Raw genomic sequence first — 19,196 nt, 5'->3', positions numbered from 1 at the left:
ACATACCACACACAAGCCCAAATGAATACAGATATACACACATGCACACATACACACACACACACCCCCCCCACAAATGACCACGTTTCATGCAAGGTTCTCCAATTACTATTTGAAGACAGTGACACATGAATGTTTAAGGAGGTAACATTGGTACGCCATATTATGGCACCTTCATATTTGTGCTCCAAATACCAATACACATCAAAATTAAAAAATGAAAAAGGCACAAATAGAGTGTTTCTAATTCTTAGTCTAAAGCAGTTATCCAATGGCTACTTTTCTATTAGGTAATATTTAAAACCAATCACTACTTTCTAAGCAAAAGCCTTCTTAGCTGACAAAATAAAAACGGGAGCAGGCTTATAAAGGCAAGACTGCTCTAGACAGAAACCACCTATCTTAAATAAAATGTATATGGTTTAAAGATGGTGGAATGGACGGGGAAAGGCTGGTAGAGCACTCGCATAAGAATACATTAACAGTTCTTTTTTTAATCATTGCCTCAAGAAACTATAATACTAAAAATATACATAATAAATAAAAAAATAAATCGACTACCATACAATTCTGTTAGTATAATGGTAGGCATTATATTATTTGAAAAGTGGACATTTCTACAAAAATGAATAATCGTAATTACAGCACAGTGTTTGACATTTTGGGTACAAAATGTGCTACCAAACTTAAAAAAATTTTTATAATAAAACCCTTAAGATTTGAAATAAACACTGGAGTTAAAAAGCTGAAATGCTCACTACATGGTGTTACTGAAGTGGATGTGGTTAGAGTGTAGACTGAATCTGTGAATTAATTTACAATGTACTGGCATGGTGTGTATTTGATATAAATGGATACAACATTTTTTAATATGTGATAACATAATTCTATAGCTAGACAGAATTTTTGTTTTCTTATAAATAAGATCCTGGCAAAATCTTAAATTAAAAGTACACACGTGTATTTTTAAAACTGTACATCATAGCAAGTGTGGTGGCACATGCCTGTAATCCTGGCAAAAGGGAGACTGAGACAGAATCATCACTGCAAGTCTGAGGCCAGCTTGGGCTACATAGTGACTTCAAGGCCAGCCCGGATTACACAGCAAGACCCTATCTCAAAAAACACTAATGAACAAATAAAATTGTACATTAAACAGGCTTAATCTTAAGGTGAAACTGAGAAAGTGAATTTCTTCTTGCCATTATATTCTTACACAGGATAAAATCCATTACTAGGTGAGAATCTTTCTTCTATCCTAAGTGATTTTTCAAATTTTAAATGTAAGTTACAGAGCAAAGGCTCGATTAAACTAAGATAATTGAAAATATGATCTTTCTAAAACTCTAATTTGTTGTGAATAATAAATGCTTACTGGACAGTGTTTGTTCAATGTAAATATGAATCGTTCTTAATACATTAGGATCACTTTAGTTAACATCTAACAAAGAGCAAAATAACACCTATTTTATACCCTTAAGTTTTATCGTTTTTCTTTGTCCTGAATGAAAAACTAAATAAACAGATTTTACTATGGAGAATAAAGTTATATATGCAAAGACGCAAGTCTGCACATTTTTTTCCAGTGACACACTTTTCCCTTTGTGGTCAAATATAAAACTTGCCTAAGAAGCACACTGTCACTGTGACAGGAGGTCAGACGTGGCTCTGACACAGATCACATCTGCTTCTCCAGGACAAGGCCCCAGAACAAACCTCATGACTATCAGTGAACACTTCTGTGTGTTTAAAGCTAAAGTTCACTTACAATAAAGAACTGGCCCATGAAAAGCAGTTTATAAATAGTTTATCCTGTTCACATTATGCAGAATTTCAATAATCCACAATGTCAGTACAGTGGGTGAAATACAAAGGAGAAAGTAATGGGAAAACAAAGCTTGGACTGACAGGCTTCGACAGTCCCAAGTGTAGACGGACCCTTTGGGTTCTAAGTGTTCTCTCCTTTACTATGCATCTCCCATGGGCAAATAATCTTTGTTCACTGTTTGAAGGAGGGCAGACTGTCCAGGATTCATTTACTGTTCAGGTACTTTTTCCAAAGTATGATAAAAGAGGAATAAATTCAATAAGGAATATCTGAAATCGAAACCAATTTACCTATAATCAAAGATCTCTTTCTTATCAATTATCACAATCATTCTAGTTGCCTCCCTCCGTCTTAAAAAAAATTCTTTCAAAAGTTAAAACAGAATTATACATTATCAATCCCCTCAAAAGCAAAAAAAATATATGTACCATTCAGCATAGAAAAGTTACACATTAAAAGTGCATATATATTTTTCTTACTTGGCCCACTCATTACATTTACATTTGGTCAACCTTACTTTTAACATGTACAGAATTCTTCATATAAATGTAGATAATTATAAATTAAAAAATTACTTCTGCACAAAACATGCTTTCTTATTGAAATCTTAATAACCTCAGTCATTTCTCCATCACTGTAAACTTGGATAAACCCAGTTTCTTGGACAGCTAACACACAAACAAACATCACAAATTTTAGTATAATTTCGGCCAACTCATTGCATATTTGCCCCTTGAAATGAAAAATAAATTAGAATTGAAGCAGTGTATTGCCATAACTTACCTTTAAGGTAAGCAGGTTCTCCTATATTTACAGAACTTAGACTGGAAACATTACTGGTAATCTTCAATACAAGTGCTTTTAAGGAGAACTTAGTTTTAAATTTTGAGATAACATAGGACAAGTCATATAAAATTCATTTTTCCTTTCTCAAAATAATGGAAGATCCTTTTGAAATTTATTATCTTCAGTTATCAATATTACTGCATTATGGAGCCAGTGCAATCCTGCATAGCCTTGGTCAAAATGACAAGGCACAATAAAAAAATTAAAGTATTATATGAACAAGAGAAGTCACTGAAGATAATTTAAGGCCTTGAAGTGAATTAATCAGTCTAATTTAAAGCTGAAGTATAAACCATAAATTATCCACCTGAAATGCAAGCAATATGCCTTTTCAGCTTCTGTTTTGCAGACAAGAAAACAGAAACAACTCTGGCTTATGGTTTGTATATTAGAATCCTTCTGGACCTGAAAAGTCAATTCCATTTTTTTTCTACTGTTCATGGAAGATTTCAGGACTGCTTTAGCCGTTTGCGTGGAATGCCAAACTGTGGACACTGCGCAGACGCTAGTGCTCGGAAGGCTTCTGCTACTAAGTGGGGGTGGGACTGAATCATGGACTTCCACCCTGGTGTTTCCATGATGTCAGTGGCTTGGCTGAAAAAGAAAATGAAGGGACGTTTACTAAAAGGAATTTACAAACTGCATTCTTTTTTGTCAATATATTTTTTAAATTTGTATATTTAGAACTGTCTGAACAATATATCTATTTAAGTCATTTGAGTTTATTAAAATATCACATTTATCTTACTGGTATTTTCTATTAAAACTGAAACTCAAATATTTCTGGGAGAGAAACTCCTGTACGTATAGGGCATTAGTGTCTATAATTCTGCTCTCATTGTAACCATTTCGGTACCAGCTCTTTGAAGGGTCTCTGGTTCTTTTTACACCTCCCTCTTATAAGCATGTGTGCTCTAGAGGTCACCTTCTGCCCTCTTCTCTTCTCCTTTAACACACATTATTCATTTTATCCATCCACTCTTCAAATTTTAATGATCATATTCAATGATGATAACTAATGATGTGCTAAATCCTAGGCCTCCCCACAAGGTTTATTCTCAGTCACTTGTTCTTTTAACTTGAATGTGCCTTAAAGCCCACAAATTCCTGATTGTCAGATAAGAACTTAGCATCTCATTCCTTAAACCCCAAATTCTTCCTCTTTCCCAGTTTCTGCTTCCACCCAGTGATTCAGGTGAGAAAGCCTAGGGGTACTCCCAGTCTGTCCTAGTCAACTGTCAAAAAGTCTTGTTTTAATTTGTGGAGATGTCATGAATCTCTAGTTAAGACTCTGATCACTCACAATGCTGTCGTAACGGCATACACAGGACTGCATCAAGCTCTCTTCTATTGCTCCTCTTTGCCCACATCTAAGGTTTTAGAAGGAAAAACACGGTTCCTTATTGTGGGTGCCCAACTATCTTTCTGGAGCCTTCCACTTCCACTTTCCTTATGCTCTAACTGTGTATACTCAGGTCCTCAGCTGTTTATTGTCCCCTATGTATAACATGATACCACTGAGCAATCACAGTACACAGCTGCCCAAGCAAGCAACAAGTCTGCTTACCTTCCATTTCCTCTTTTCTTGTCCTCCCTTTACCGCTCTATTTCCAAATAATATCCAAATTTATAGAGTCCTTCCTTATTTCTTATATACTTTTTTCATTTATTTCTAGTCTGTCACAAATCAAGTCTCCTCATTTCTTGCCTGAACTACTCTGCTAACATTCCAAATGGTCAACCTATATCTAACCTTGTTCCTCAGTTACCACCACCAGTCCACCTTCCCCATAATCCAGTCTCTAACTTGCAGGCAGAGAGACCTTTAAAAATGCAAACATGAGCATGCTCATTCCAGGTGACTGTTTATTGGATGCTTATTACTTCTCACTGTTTGAATATAAAGTCCTAATGTTTCATGGCTTTGCAGGGTCTGACCTCTGTCTACTTTTTCCAGCTTCTTCCAATTACCTACCCACTTCATACTCTCTCTCTCTCTCTCTCTCTCTCTCTCTCTCTCTCACACACACACACACACACACACACACACACACGCTCACTCAAGCACTACTGCTCTCTCTCTTCTAGGGGGATACATTTTCCCTCCTCTCTTCTTCACCAAATCAACTTCGAGCAATGTTTAAGGCCTATATTTTTACAATTCTTTGTAATGGCTTTTTCTTAACCATAAACAAGATTAGGTCCCTTTGGTACATGCTGCTATTGGAATACATTCTTTATTATCATACGTCATTGCAATTACCTGTTTAATTAATGTGCTATAAACCTTAACTCCTTGAAGAAAAACACCTGTTATGTTCATCATTATCTTCTCTGTACAAAGCACAATGCCTTGGGAACTTATTGGATAATAAAGTTTAAGAATCTGTCAATCGAATAATTAACCACTGTTTCATGTTTGAATACTATCCTTCTGTCATGCTATCCTTTCTGTCTGTAATGTCTACTATTTCTTCCTTAGCTTGCTGACTAACATATGTTGTAACAGTCAGTTCAGCTGGGTGTGATGGTACATACCTATAATTCCAGGACAAACTGAAACTTAAGCAGCACAACCTAGCAAGACCTTGTCTCAAAATAAAGTATGAAAAAAAAGGGGCTGGGGATATTGCTCACTGTGAAGGCCCTGGGTTCAGTCCCCAGGATTACGGCAAGGGGGACCTCAGCTCCATCACCTCCCGAAAAGCCATCTCTAAATCTTTAAGCACAGAGAAAAAGACCTGTACATATCTATGTTGATCATATTACTTACCGTATTATAATGAAATTATATATTCATATATTTCCATTAGATATATTTCTCAAGAAGAAAGATTTTCCTTCACATGTCTTTTTAAATAATGCACCTTAGTATAGTGCTTAGGACATGGTAAATGCTAGGTTAATATGTGTTGAGCTAAATACAAGTTGATATCAAGAAAATAACTTTTTACTTGCTGAATATCAAATTGCCAGTGTGTCGTGTTTAAAATTTTCAAGTATCAGTAGTTGTTTAGAATCAAATACTGCTTATTATATTTAACCTTTCTGCTTATCAATTCTGTAAATATCTATTGAAGGTGTGCATATGTGACACACTTTTCCAGGAGAAATTAAATAGGTTAATATTCACTGACACTGAAAAAGTTATATAATGTATTTTCTTAATAGAATAAAACCAAAGCTTGAAAATGGCTAAGTAAAAAGAACCATAAAATTGTTATCTTTTATTAGTACAATACATTTTTTCATCAGATCACACTATGACATATTGTAATGCACTGACTACATAAAATAATTTTATTGCGTTTAACACTTCACTTATAAGTCAAGGATTTATAGGTAAAACTAATCAAGACCAGACATATAATCTTCAACCCATCAATTTTTTTCCACTGATGTCAAATAATTACAAAGAACACAAAAGTCACTCTAAAACTCACGTAATAGAAAAAGTAGAAAATATTAAGTTCTAATATTTAAAGATTTAGGCTTCAAAGGATACAGAAACCATCTAACCCCTTGTAAGTTTACTAGGGAAAAAAAAATCAAATTGTTGCCATTTCTGGAGTATTAGGCAGCTTAGCCTAAAATACCATGTAATACAAGGTACCTGGCGAACTTAAGCACCAATGAGTTAACAATCAAAAATAAAAACTGTCAAAGCAAATCTAGAGGGTACACTTCCCACTGGATTAAGTAAGTATTTCTTGTATTTAAAGGAATGCTTTCTGAAGGGGCCAGATTGGATCTCTAGCAGCTAGTACTTTTGACTCAGCTATATACCGTTTCTTACGAAATTAGATCATTCACCCCAGTTTGCATTAGAAGCTGATCTACAAGAGAGCATAGCCTCACGAATCCACTAAATAGTCAAAATTATCTATTTTTCCAGTAACTAGCAGTTTACTTCATATAACTAATATCTGGATTCATACTTATTGTAGATGAACAAAAGGCTATGCAAACAATTTCATTTATGCAGATCAGAAACTGATATAATCTTACTTGCTGTTCCAGTTTTTCCCATCTTTACACCCAAGTTGTCGAAGTACACTGCACCTGCATTGAAGATTTAAAGACACTTAAAAAAAATTCCGGATCAAAAACGTTGAAGGTGTCATGCCCAGTGAAATACAACCCTTGCTTACCTATTAATAAAGTCTATGGCTTGTGCTTTCAACTGTTCTGCACTGTGCAAATCTGCAAGGACAAGGGTATCGGCAACATTTTCTACCGAGAGGTTACTACACAAAGCTTCTTCACACATGACCTTCAGCCGCTCCAGTGCATACTATTCGAAAGAAAAATACAGCCAATAACATTTATTGTAACTACTATATTTAGTAGCTTTACTAAAGTATAACTGACATACATAAGAAGGCTGTAACATTTATACTTTGATAAATGTTATACAGCCACCAAACCATCACTTCTCCAAGACAGGGAATACACCCATAATCCCCAAATTTCCCCATATCTCCTTTGTCATTCCTTCCTCTGTATGCCTTCTATCACTCTAGAGTAGTTTGTATTTTCCCAAGTTTTCCATAAATGAAATGAAGCAGTATGTACTCATTTCTGTATGGCTCTCGCACTCAGTGTATTTTCAGATTTGCACCTCTCATTGCCTGTATGGTGGCAATCCAACTCTCACTGGGGAGCATTTTATGACATACAGAAATAACAGAATTTGTTTAGCCATTCACTTGTTGAACATTTGGGTTATTTCTAATTCTTAGCTATTACGAAAGCTGCTACATTCATACACAAGTCTTATACAACAGATGCTTTCTTTTTCTTGGGTAAAAACATATAATTGGCCCCACTGGATCATATAGTAAGTTTAAATTTGACTTTATAAGAAACTGCTAGTTAAAAAAAAAAACAAAGAAACCGCTGGTTTTCAAAGGGTCTGTACCATTTTATAGTCCCACCAGCAGTATCTGAAGGTGCTAATTCTTCCATATTCTTGATAATAACTCTCAGTATAATTTTATAATTTTAATCATTATTAATAGATGTACATTATTAATGATAAATAATAGACTGATTTTAATTTACAATGATGCCAGGCATCTTTCAATGCACTGATTTCATTTTAGGAAGTGGCTATTCAAACATTTAATATACTTTTTGCCAAACCACTGCATTTTTATAATTGAGTTCTGAGAATTCTTTATATAGTCTGACTATAAACGTTACATATACATTAAATGTGCTTTTCAGGTTTGGAATCACTGACTCTAAGATTTTCTGATATTTTTGCAGCTTCCCTACCTTCAAGAAATCACCACTGTAACAGAACATTATAAAGTTGTTAACATTCTCATTTTCTGTGCTGTCACATTAAATATAAATCTATGAATACAGAGAATTATGTATTTTTTCCTAAAAACACAAAGGGTATGCACTGTGTCTTAAGGCTAAAAATATCTGACAACTATAATAAATTTTATATTGTGTTGTATATTTCTGAAAAAGGACATTTAAAAATATTGGGTTTACAGTTTAATCTCTCATAAAAAAAATCAACTCTTCCTACAGATATTATTATATCTTGTTAACTTCTTAAGCAATATAATTTCTATACTATCACATTATATGCTATCTCACAAAACTCTGAAAAGCCCTCAATAAGCAGTATACATTAATTTAATATTTCAAATTGTTTGTAGTCTTTATCTGATGATGATAGCTTTCTATACACATCAAGCTGGAGGGTATTTTCCAACTCCTTACAACCTAATTACTTACTTTGTCTGCAGCTGCCAACAAGTTGTGAGCCATTTTATCAAGATCTGGTGCTCTCCCTGTGTAAACGAATCTCATCATTTCTTTAAAAACCTCAGGGTCTAAATCGTTTATTTCCACTCGATTCTGATATTGAAAACAACACAAAAAAGTGAAGTTAAAGAATATATACATATACACATGTAAATGAGCCAACGTGAGTCTTTGACAGTAATTTAAAAACCCCAAATCTACACTAACATACTTTACCACTCAAATAAATAAACTTTCTAATGTAAAACTGAGTGAAGTAAATCTTCACTAACCTCACCAGCCAAACTAAAGCAGGTAAGCTGAAGAGGAAAAGCACACACCGTCTAAGTGGGAACCAAGACCAACTGAAAACCCCACACTACAAAACAGACAAAGCCAACCACAACCATGTAGGAATAGAAGCCCCAATTTCTCAATAACTAAAGACTAAATAAAAATCTGTAGGAAAAACAAAATACATCGGAGCTCAGTTTTCGACCTCAGCCTTTACAGCATGACGGCTACATTTGCCTTGCTGAGTTTCTAGTTCCTCAGTGTGCAAGAGGCTATAACCAGCAACTCCACTTCCAGTGTGAAGCACAAGTGTGGCTAGTGGGTTAACTGAATCGAGGCCCACACATCTCAGAAACTTTTGCAAAAGTGATGTTATACTATCTACTGCACTCCCTCACTTTCCTGAGACATACTCACGTCCAAGAGCACTAATTACATTTTTACTCCTGCATCTATTGGTAGTCTACTTCTCTTTTGAGATCAAAGAAGCAGCTACATATCTAACACTAAGCGCCACCAAATCTTTAGACCGCTTGCGTTAATAACACCTGACATTACTGCTATGCCCTCCTTTGAAGGGAATCAGATGACCTCTGTAGGCCATTCGTGACATGAAGGAAAAGAGGTGTTTTATGGAGGCAAATAGTTCTACAGAAAGAATAAAGCTAGAATATATAAAAAAATTCGGGAGTTGTCCTGTGGGAGCCTTAAGGCTCACATGTGATGCAACCAGAAAACATTTTAAAGTGCCAGGCAAAGAGTAATGCTTAGAGGAGACAGATATGTAGTATCTTCATTATGGTTAGTATGTAGTAACACAGATATAATCTATGTCCTTGTTAAAATGAATTAACAGCCTCTTATTTGGCGATGAAAACAATATAGTGTCTATTATTGTTAGAAAAACATTCTAAAGTTAATCCACAAATCTAGAAAGAGAAAGATATATCTTCACCAAAGACGTCTCAAATAGCTATGGACCAGAGGACTTTTTTTTCAGTGCTGGAGATCAAACATAAAGTCTTGTGCATGCTAGGAACATGCTCTACTACTGAGCTGTATCTGCAGTCCCTGAGAAGTCTTTAGGATAACAACTACTACTCACTTATTTGGCTACCAGATGAATGTATCAAAAGAGCTATTACTGGGAATATTCACTGAGCCTCCACACAGACATACACTACATTTTTTCCCATTTTTCTGTTTCTCAAAGGTTTCTCTTTTTAAAGCTAAATGGATGCTTGAGACCACACTCTTAAAGTGAAACAAACTGGACACACATGTGTAAATTCCACATTGTTTCTCTGGTGTGAGAAACCAAAAGTATAAATAAGGACCAAAATGTATAACAGACATTGAGAAATGGGAAGAATATGTTCAAATGAGAAGGGGAACAAGGGAGGTGGGGGAAAGAAAGACGGGAGAAGGAAAAGAAAGAGAATAGAAGGAAAAAACAGAAACAGCTTTTGTAAATAAGGAGGGGAAGAGGGGTTGAAGAGATGGGAGGGGAATGGGGAAAAAACAAGTAGGAAGATACATCACGCACAGGGACAAATTCCCTATGATGAATGTTACTACATCTATCTAAAATGTACCAATGAAAAAAAAGCTTCCCTCCTTATCATAGGGAAAGAAGGAGAACATGGCATTCTTACTTTTAAAATACACATCCTACTATTTTACATGTGTGCAAATTAATTATTAAACCTTTAAACTATATTTACCTTTTTGCTTTCTTCCATTTCATGTTCAAACATTGCATTAAAAACTGGGGATCGTGCTGAAACAAGATTAAATATCATTACGTAACACATAAATTTGTTTTAAGAACACACTGTATTACTCCAAAGTAGAAAAAGTACCTGCAAGCACAGATTTATGAGCTTTAAATTCTTGTCCTCTCACAAAAAAACTGCAATCTGTAAATCTTGTGTTTTCCCACATAGTACCTAAATCTTCTGCGAGTCGACATTCAGGCACCTTTAAAGTATTTGTATTAGTATATCCTGATACATTTACTGAATCTTGAACCACGCTCACCTAATAAACAAGAGAGAGCAAGAAAAACTTTGACAAATTAACAGTTATTATATGCATTCTTACCTTCTGTATTTTTTTTTTTTTTTTTGGTTTTTCTCTGGTACTGGGAACCGAACTCACGACCTTGCGCTTGCCAGGCAGGCGCTTTTGCCGCTGAGCTAAATCCCCAGCCCCTACCTTCTGTATTTTTAAAATCATTTAAAATGAATGTATTCCTGGTCAAAAATCCTAATGCTGAGAATTTAAGAATATAATTACATAACAGATGTAATATAGCACTCTCGTATCTGGTAATCTGAGTAACTTCGTTGAAGACAACAATATGTAATATAACAACCACTGTTAATCCCTATTATTTGTTTGAAACCACATACCATTTTTAATGTCCTTGCTTTGTTTTGTTTTTGCTATCGTTCTTTTTTTACTATTCTCTTTAAAATAAAAAAAAAACTAGAAAATGAGATCTTTTTCATAGTGACATTTTAGGTTAATGGCTTACCAACTGGTTGGAAAATTTAATTATTATAATTACAAAAACTATTTCTCAACAGAAAAGTCATAATAAGGTATTAAATATGAATAAGGGACTAACAAAAATAAAAACAAGGAAAGTGAAAAAATCTGAACAAGAAGATGGCATTTTTATGAGGTGGAAGAAGAAATTTTTTATTTTTTCATTTTAGACCCATTAATATTTAAATTTCACTATATATGCAATGACTTACAAGTAAAAATGTGTAAAAATATGGAAATTTCAAGTTTAACAACTGCTGTTCCTCTACGTTTCAGCTCTAGTAGAACTGATTAAATACGTAGACCTAGGAAAATTGGTTTAAATTTTAAAATAAGAATTCCCACAAAGCAACTCTAATTATTAAATTCATTGAAATCTTTTATGGAAAATCAACAGCAACATCCTACTTTTAGGAAAAGGCCTCCCACTATATCTTATTGAAAGTTCCACATTATAATTAATAAAGAAAATAGCACCTCAACTAATAAGCAAGTGTTTCAAAGTAAATAAACTATTTTTAAAAATTATACAAAAAGTGCAATATTAATTACCTATTGTTTTAAGCTAAGTTTTGGGTCATGCATTATGCACCATTCACAGCTGTATTCATTTTTAAAAAGTATAAATAAAGATATATAATGACAGTAAACTACAGAAAGTGTAAATCAGAAATGGAAAACTTAGACCAGTAATATTACTTTGTAATATGATTGTAAGAGAAAAAGTTTAGTATAATCTTGTCAGGTGTCTTTCTAAGTATGAGGGCCAAAATATTACGTACAAAAATAAATCCATCAATAAGGGTGCAGCTGTCTTACCAAGTTTTTAATCATTCAAATTGCCTCTAAAATTTTAATAATTATAAACCAGGACAGAAAACTGCTTCACTAATCTTTACCTGACTGCCCTATTCCACTACACATTATAAATTAATAATATATAAACTCCAAAGCTGTTAGTGTTAATTTTCAGGGTTTAGTCAGCAATTAGTTTTTAGCATAGCACAGAAACTCTATTTATTTGTTCATATATTGGGCCCGGGATACAGCTCAGCAGCACAGCACCTGCTTAGCAAGTGCAGTGTCCTGAGTTCAACTCCTGGCACCAAAAAGAAAAATTTGTTCATACTATGCATTATTCTTGAAAACTTTAGGCAAAAGGAACCAGATCTCTTCAATTACTTGCATAAAGTACTCAGCAGAGTTATAAAAATGTCATGATATTGTCTCAATCTAATTCAAAATAATGTATTTAATGCAAAAATCTGGCAAAAGCTAGGTAACAAAAACATGTAAAGAAGATATTAATGGGCACAGATATCTGTGATTTATATTTGTATCTGGTAAAAGCAATCACAGTTCAGAAGGATTTATGTGATATACCCATTCATCTACACAGTACTATCACAGCTACCGTAAGTTTGAACTAATATACTTAACATTTCACACTACCAAGAATATTAGAGGACTATTTATGCAATGATTTCTGCATTATTTTTTGATACCTCTAATAAAATGATAAACATTGTTTCATCTATTACATACTTAAAACAATTCACAGTTACATATGGAACCTAGAATAAAAAATTCAGGAAGAAGGCTGAAATTCTTTGCTGATTTAACTCATTTGATAAATCTTTTCCCACCTGTTTTTGGCTCAATCATGAGATTTTAGACAGAAGCTGAACATTTGAAGGATGTAATCATAATCAACTCTCTGTCCTAAAAATCTAGTCTCCTCTAATGTGGAAATAAGGTGAGTACTGGTTCTAAGTTTTAAAATCTGAATTCTTCAAACTAATTCTAAGAACTAGGAATTCTCAAAGCTACTGAGTCCAGTGCTCTAGTGCTATCATTCTAACCAACTCTCTACTGCCTCCCTCACCCGCTTCACTGTGAGTAATCTTTAGGATTCCATCTCAAGACTGTCATCTGGAAGAGCTGGTCTGAAAGTTTTTGACTTTCATAGATAGGCATCATTTTTAAAACCCTGTTACAGAAATAAGGTAGTTTACTTATTTTCTGGGAAAGAGCTTTATAGAAAACAAAACCCTACTTCTACCCCCATCACAAGTATCTTAAAACAGAAAGGCTATTTCATATCCTAGCCAAAAAAAAAAAAAAAAACATAGAACGGGGCAAAAAGATGGGTTCCTAAAAATGAGTTAAATTTATGAAAAGCTCCTTACATTTTTTATGTATACTTGTATTTTTCTAAATACCACAAATGGCATAGGTATGAGGACTATGTTAAAGTTAAGTTTCAAAAGATGAATTAATCTCAGTTTTCTGTGAAGTAGTCTATTAATCTGTTTCCTACTTATTCCTCAATTCCACTTTCTGCATGATTATTATGGGAGAGAGGCGGCACAGCTGTTTATGCTGCTAGCAACTGCCTTTTTGCCTTTACTTGAACCACTACATATGGACTTTGCAAGATGGAGCTGTGTCTTGCACAAAAAGGGTAGCACCTACCTGCCTTACCTGTCTACAGCACCACTTGCAGGGGAGGGGGAGGAGGCAGTTCTTTGGGTAGGGCAGTGCAATGCTTCCTCCTCTTCTGCAAGCAGTGCTGGAGGTGCTGTAGAAGGAAGGGCATCCATGAGAGGGGCAGAAGAAATGATGGAGGGCATGAAAAATATTTAAAAGCATTTGTTTTTTGCCCACCTACCATAAATATGGTGCCCAGAGCATAAATGTCTAAATTAGTAACAAGATAAAAGATACTTCAGATCTAAAAATAGACCTGATCAATGCCAACTCAGAAAATGTATATATCAAGACAGGCTTTATCTTTAAGGGAGTCACTAGCATGTACAATCTAGCACATGGATACCAACCATACTTCAAAAATACATGTCAAAAACATTTCAGCCTTAATTCTGAATTTCTTGGTTATCTAGGTTCCAGTTCAAAGGCACCTACAAAAATGTCTGGAAATACTACTTCAATTCTAAAAAAATTATTATTTTCTAAAGAGGTTCACTCACAAAAACATTTTAGCTGCATTAAAAAAAAATGGAATAAATAACCTTAAAAGGCCACCCATTAAATTCCACTATAACACCTACAAATTAACCATTCGAATTTAAGATAACTGCTAAATTCTGCAAAAAGTCTAAATGAAGGTTAGTGAAACTTTTAAATAGTAAAACATATGTTTATTTAGAATGCTATTTGGAATAACTGCCAATTAGCAACAAATACTTTTTGTTTTGCTTTTTCCAAATTATTTAATGAGATTTGTGCTGTGTGCTTTACATCTGTTATAACTGTGTTTACAGCAAATTAATCAAATATTTATTTTATTCAAGTGAAAATAATGTACTATATTGTCTCTGGTCCCCTATTTCAACTATGACACATATGTCATTATGACAAAAGATAACAGTCACAATTAATTTGTAATCTTCCCAAGAAATTTTGTACATTTACTGCATCGAGAGATTGAAGCTAATTTAACATTTAAGGAAGTTACTGTGTTTGCAGTCCACATTTACCTGTTAAAATATATTTAATGTTGAGTTAATTTGATCATATTTCAAGTGGCTTTCTCAGAAAAATTATTAACTGATTTAAACATCTCAATAAAACTGTACTGGTAACATAATATCCTTGAATTCATTCCAAACATGAATCTCAAAAATTAATATAAATAAAAATACTTAATGAAAACAATTACAAAATTAAATACAAACACATTAAGACAAGTCACAAGTAATTTGCAGGAGAAATACTATTAACTTTGAAGACATTATGTTTTATGCACATAAATTTACCTTATGTGTACAGATTTAAAATTTGAGATCTATTTTTTAGAATGCTAACATACCCATCTGGTTAAATTAATTTAATTGCTTAAATAACTAGAAGACTTTCCAATCTTTTTCAGGTCCTGTACTTTTGGAAGCAAACTGATAAACTTTGAGTAATAATGTTTAATATGATCAATCTAAACAAACTAATTATCTATATGTCAATTATTCAGGAAGATATTTAGAAAGACTCATTACAAAGATATGCATATTCAGCCTTTTGAATAATTACATGTACAATTTATAACTAGAGACATGATGAAATTTTTTCCCACACTGGGCCACCATATCAATTTGTAAGACAATTTAGTCTGTTTTTTCTGATCAAACATTTACATACACAACTTAAATTTTTAAAGTATTACCCAAAACTAATGCAGTTATATTTTTGTCATATCGCTAATCATAACCGTGGAACTTCTTACAGTAAAATATATACTCACCTCACAAAATAATGTAAGCTTGTCATCTGGCAAAAGACCATTAGCTTCATCAAGCAAAAAATCCCTTCGAATGAATTTTTTAAATCCCCAGTCCTTCCCTTGAACAAATCGATATGCTCTTTGGCTTTCTGGTGGAAAACAGAAGTTTAAGTAAAACAGATATCTAAGAAACATTTTTTTTTAATGATACAGAGACATGAAATACACAAAAATAGGACTTGGTAACTACATGTATCATCAAAATTGTAGATATATGTGTTCATAAATAAAACATCAGCAGGGATACAGCTCAGTGGCACAGTGCCTGCTTAGTAAGCTCAAGGCCCTGAGTTCAATTCCTGGTACCAATAAATAAATAAATAGTCCTAAGAACTGAATCACTACTCATATTTTGGCCATGGTCAGTGAGCTCAATTTTTGACTTCTGAATCTTTTAAGAAGAAAAAGACCAGATAAAATCTTGTGGAAAGAGAAGAGGTTTTTAATAACATGGATCTAAAAGATAACAAGGTAAGACCAAAATATGTTGCCGCAGGCATACTATTCATTTCTAACCAGAACATGGTTAGAAACGTATTCTAAATTCTTAGGGAATGGGGATTTAGCTCAGTGGCACAGCGCCTGCCTGGCAAGCACAAGGTCATGAGTTGGATTCCCAGTACCAGAAAAACAACAACAACAAAAACTAAATTCTTATTTCATCCTTTAAAAACGGCTATTTTGAATTTTCTGTTTCCTGAAACACTCAATTCTGTGTTAAATTTCAATAAACTGTAGAAAAATCCATGAACTGGTAAAAAAGTTAAAAAGTCCTTATCATTCCTAAGACTTTAAAAGATACTTTCATAAAAACTTAAAAAAAAAACCAAAACACTTTCAGAGAAGTCAAATAAGCAGGTCATGGTGGCAAATGCTTGTAATCCCAGCATTCCAGGAGGCTGAAGCAGGAAGATCACAAGTTCCAGCCCAGTATTAAAGATTTAGCAAGATTCTATATCAAAATAAAAAATAAAGAGGAGGGGTATATCTAAGTGTGAAAGCCTTGGGTTTAATCCCCAGTGCTTGAAAAGAAAAGAAAAGAAAAGAAAAGAAAAGAAAAGAAAAGAAAAGAAAAGAAAAGAAAAGAAAAGAAAAGAAAAGAAAAAGGACTTTAATAATAATATCTGAAATAAAAGCTTCAAATTTTTCTTTTTTTTAAGTTTTTCTTTCTTTCTTTCTTTTTTTTTTTTTTTTTGGTTTTTTGGGGTTTTTTTCCGGTACTGGGAATCAAACTCACAACCTCATGCTTGCCAGGCAAGCGCTGTGCCGCTGAACTAAATCCCCAGCCCCCTCAAATTTTTAAAGTACTATAAAACAAAAACATACTGAGAAATAAATAAAATCCTCAATAGAAAATTGTTCGTAATTTAGGATGCAAAGAGTAAAATCCAGGTGGAACACCAATAAGCTAACCAAAGTACTGTACTACCTTCACTGTTAGACAATGTGAAAATGTACATGAATTGGCATTACCTTGTCAATAAATTAGAAAGTGTGTGTAATTGTAAAGCATTTCTTGTAATAAAATTACTTGATTCTGTGATCCACTTCTACAAAATATTTAAAATTTAATGCAGCAATTCAAGAGGTATTTTTCTTCTATGCACACTGTACATTTTCTATTATGTAGCGCTCGTAACAGAATTTTATCTGGGCTATACACAAATATATATTCATATGTGAACCCTGGGCTGAATTTAATAGATCCTAAGTCTTAAGAAAAGCTGATTTACCTTTAGCGTAGAGTCCACTACTCAAAAACCCCAGTACTAGAGTACTGGTGCATTACATCTTTACATACTTCTCCAGATTTTACTGCTTGCCAAAAGTAGGTCTTGAACATGTATGTATATGCCAGGCAATGAACAAAGCATTTTGCCCTAACAGCAACTATTTTTTCTAAGCAACAAGCAAATGTCATTTTAGGACAAGAAGCAGTTTAATTTTATTTTATTTTTACCTACTTTTGTATGTCTTATGCAGTCTAAGGCTTAGTAGAACAATTATAGCTCCACATAAACAATGGCCAAGCATGGACTAAGCATATTTCAGTGGGGGGAAAAAATCCCAAAGTTTTTTAGATAAAGGTACAGAAGTCACAACATGTAGTCACACACAGCCTCCTTCACTTACCCATTGCTTTTGTTTCTTCCCTTTTAGCATTCAGAAGGGAAAATTTGAATTTTGCTCGAACTTCACTTTTGGGGCAGCTGACTAAAAGCAAATACAAGGACAAGTAGTCTTTACTTTCATCATCTAATCCCTTTGGGTTTACCCTCAGGCACCTAAAATAAAACAACAGGCTCACTTGCAGGAATATAATACTCGACGCATACAAAGGAGACACACAATACTAAAATCATCTGTTAATATCACAAACAGCTCTCCTGTAAACATCCCCACAGTTATTTACAATTCACCCATACTATTAAGAACTTATTACCAATGTAATATAAAATTATAATATATCCACCCTGTCCGAGGCAACAATAAGAACAAATCGTAAGTAGCTGAGGATCACATTAAAGGAAAAATAAAAATCTAACATAAACAAAAATCTTACCATTTCATTTTGTCACTTGGACCAGATGAAAATGTTGAACTTTTTAGTACTTCACCCATTTCCTCTCGACAAAAACTGAAGTTACTAATGGTCCACATGGAGGAAAATTTTACTACTTTAACCTAAGAGATTTAGAAAATCACTTTTTATAATGATGACTCTTATGCTTTTAATGTGTCACATTTTAAACATTCTATGCCCCAGTTTTCTAATCCTTCTAATAACTATGCCAAAATGTCTCAGAGTAATATTCTCAGGACAGTATAAAATTTTGGTAATGAAGTAATTTTTTTTAACAGTACTGGGCATCAAACCCCAGGTTGCTCTACCACACACTTACATTCTCAGCCCTTGTTATTTTACTTTTTAAGTTGCCCAGGCTGGGCTCAAACTGTGTTCCGCCAGTCTCAGCCTCCCCGAGCACTGAGATGACAAGTGTGTGCCACTGCTCCAGGCTAAAGAAGCCATTTTTAACACTCAAGAAGGCACTTTAATAGCATGTACCTGTGTGTAACACCAGCTTTCTGCTATAGGACCAGTGGACATATCTCCAGGCAGAGGTGGGGTGGGCTCCCGAGACATTGCCACCTTGCAGTCTTTTAGGATTTATGCAGTCTCTCACACAGGTGAGTATTTAATCTACAAGAAATTTGATTTACAGATCAAAAAATTTAACTGACAATTAAGAGGTAAGATGTATTTAGAAGTCATCAAGCAATTACTATTCAAAATTAGATTCTGAACATAGAATTTCATAAAATTTTGATAATTTTATGAAATGAAATCACAAGCATTCACAACATACAAATTTGAAACCTAAATAAACTTATTTTTATAGATACTGTTCTTCCAAGTACATTTTTAAAATACCACAAATCAAAAGAAACCATGTAGCTTAATAGTAAGATCGTATCATAAAAACTCAATGCCTTCAAAATCTAACTCACCATCCTTTACCTTTTCATTGATCGATCTGTGAACACCAGAAGGTTCACAGTTATTGCTATAAATACTACTTACTCATCCGTTACATTCAGAAATTTTCACCA

The 19,196-nt window shown here is 33.8% G+C and overlaps 1 protein-coding gene across 4 annotated transcripts; it reads right to left on the bottom strand.

The window, feature by feature from the left end:
- Positions 1–1,076: 1,076 nt before the first annotated feature.
- Positions 1,077–18,784, bottom strand: Spopl (speckle-type POZ protein-like). 4 transcript variants are annotated; one of them, XM_005390773.1, is made up of 10 exons: positions 18,652–18,784; positions 18,148–18,269; positions 17,718–17,869; positions 15,546–15,673; positions 10,597–10,774; positions 10,459–10,514; positions 8,432–8,554; positions 6,826–6,968; positions 6,683–6,736; positions 1,077–3,268 (listed from the first exon to the last, which is right to left on the bottom strand). In XM_005390773.1, exons 1-10 carry the CDS (start codon positions 18,727–18,729, stop codon positions 3,124–3,126), a joined length of 1,179 nt encoding a protein of 392 aa, XP_005390830.1. In that variant the 5' UTR covers positions 18,730–18,784; the 3' UTR covers positions 1,077–3,123. The 4 variants fall into 4 exon arrangements, with proteins under 4 accessions (XP_005390830.1, XP_013372955.1, XP_005390831.1 ...); XM_013517501.1 differs by lacking the exon at positions 18,652–18,784 and adding an exon at positions 13,772–13,868 and having other exon boundaries at positions 17,718–17,798; positions 18,148–18,240; XM_005390774.1 differs by lacking the exon at positions 6,683–6,736.
- Positions 18,785–19,196: the final 412 nt, after the last annotated feature.

This window comes from Chinchilla lanigera, unplaced genomic scaffold (assembly GCF_000276665.1).
Source record: "Chinchilla lanigera isolate Chin_1 unplaced genomic scaffold, ChiLan1.0 scaffold00039, whole genome shotgun sequence".
Lineage (NCBI taxonomy): Eukaryota > Metazoa > Chordata > Mammalia > Rodentia > Chinchillidae > Chinchilla > Chinchilla lanigera.
Note: the sequence above shows the minus strand (reverse complement) of the source record. Positions and strands in the feature narration are given on the sequence as shown.

Bases quoted from the DNA above. Each gene is read 5' to 3' on its own strand.
- Spopl (XM_005390773.1), bottom strand. From the start codon at position 18,729: ATGTCTCGGGAGCCCACCCCACCTCTGCCTGGAGATATGTCCACTGGT. The intron at 10,515-10,596 runs GTACTTTTTCTA...ATCTTGTTTCAG, and splicing joins TCATAAATCTGTGCTTGCAG to CACGATCCCCAGTTTTTAAT. The intron at 6,969-8,431 runs GTAAGTAATTAG...TCTTTCGAATAG, and splicing joins TGTTGGCAGCTGCAGACAAA to TATGCACTGGAGCGGCTGAA.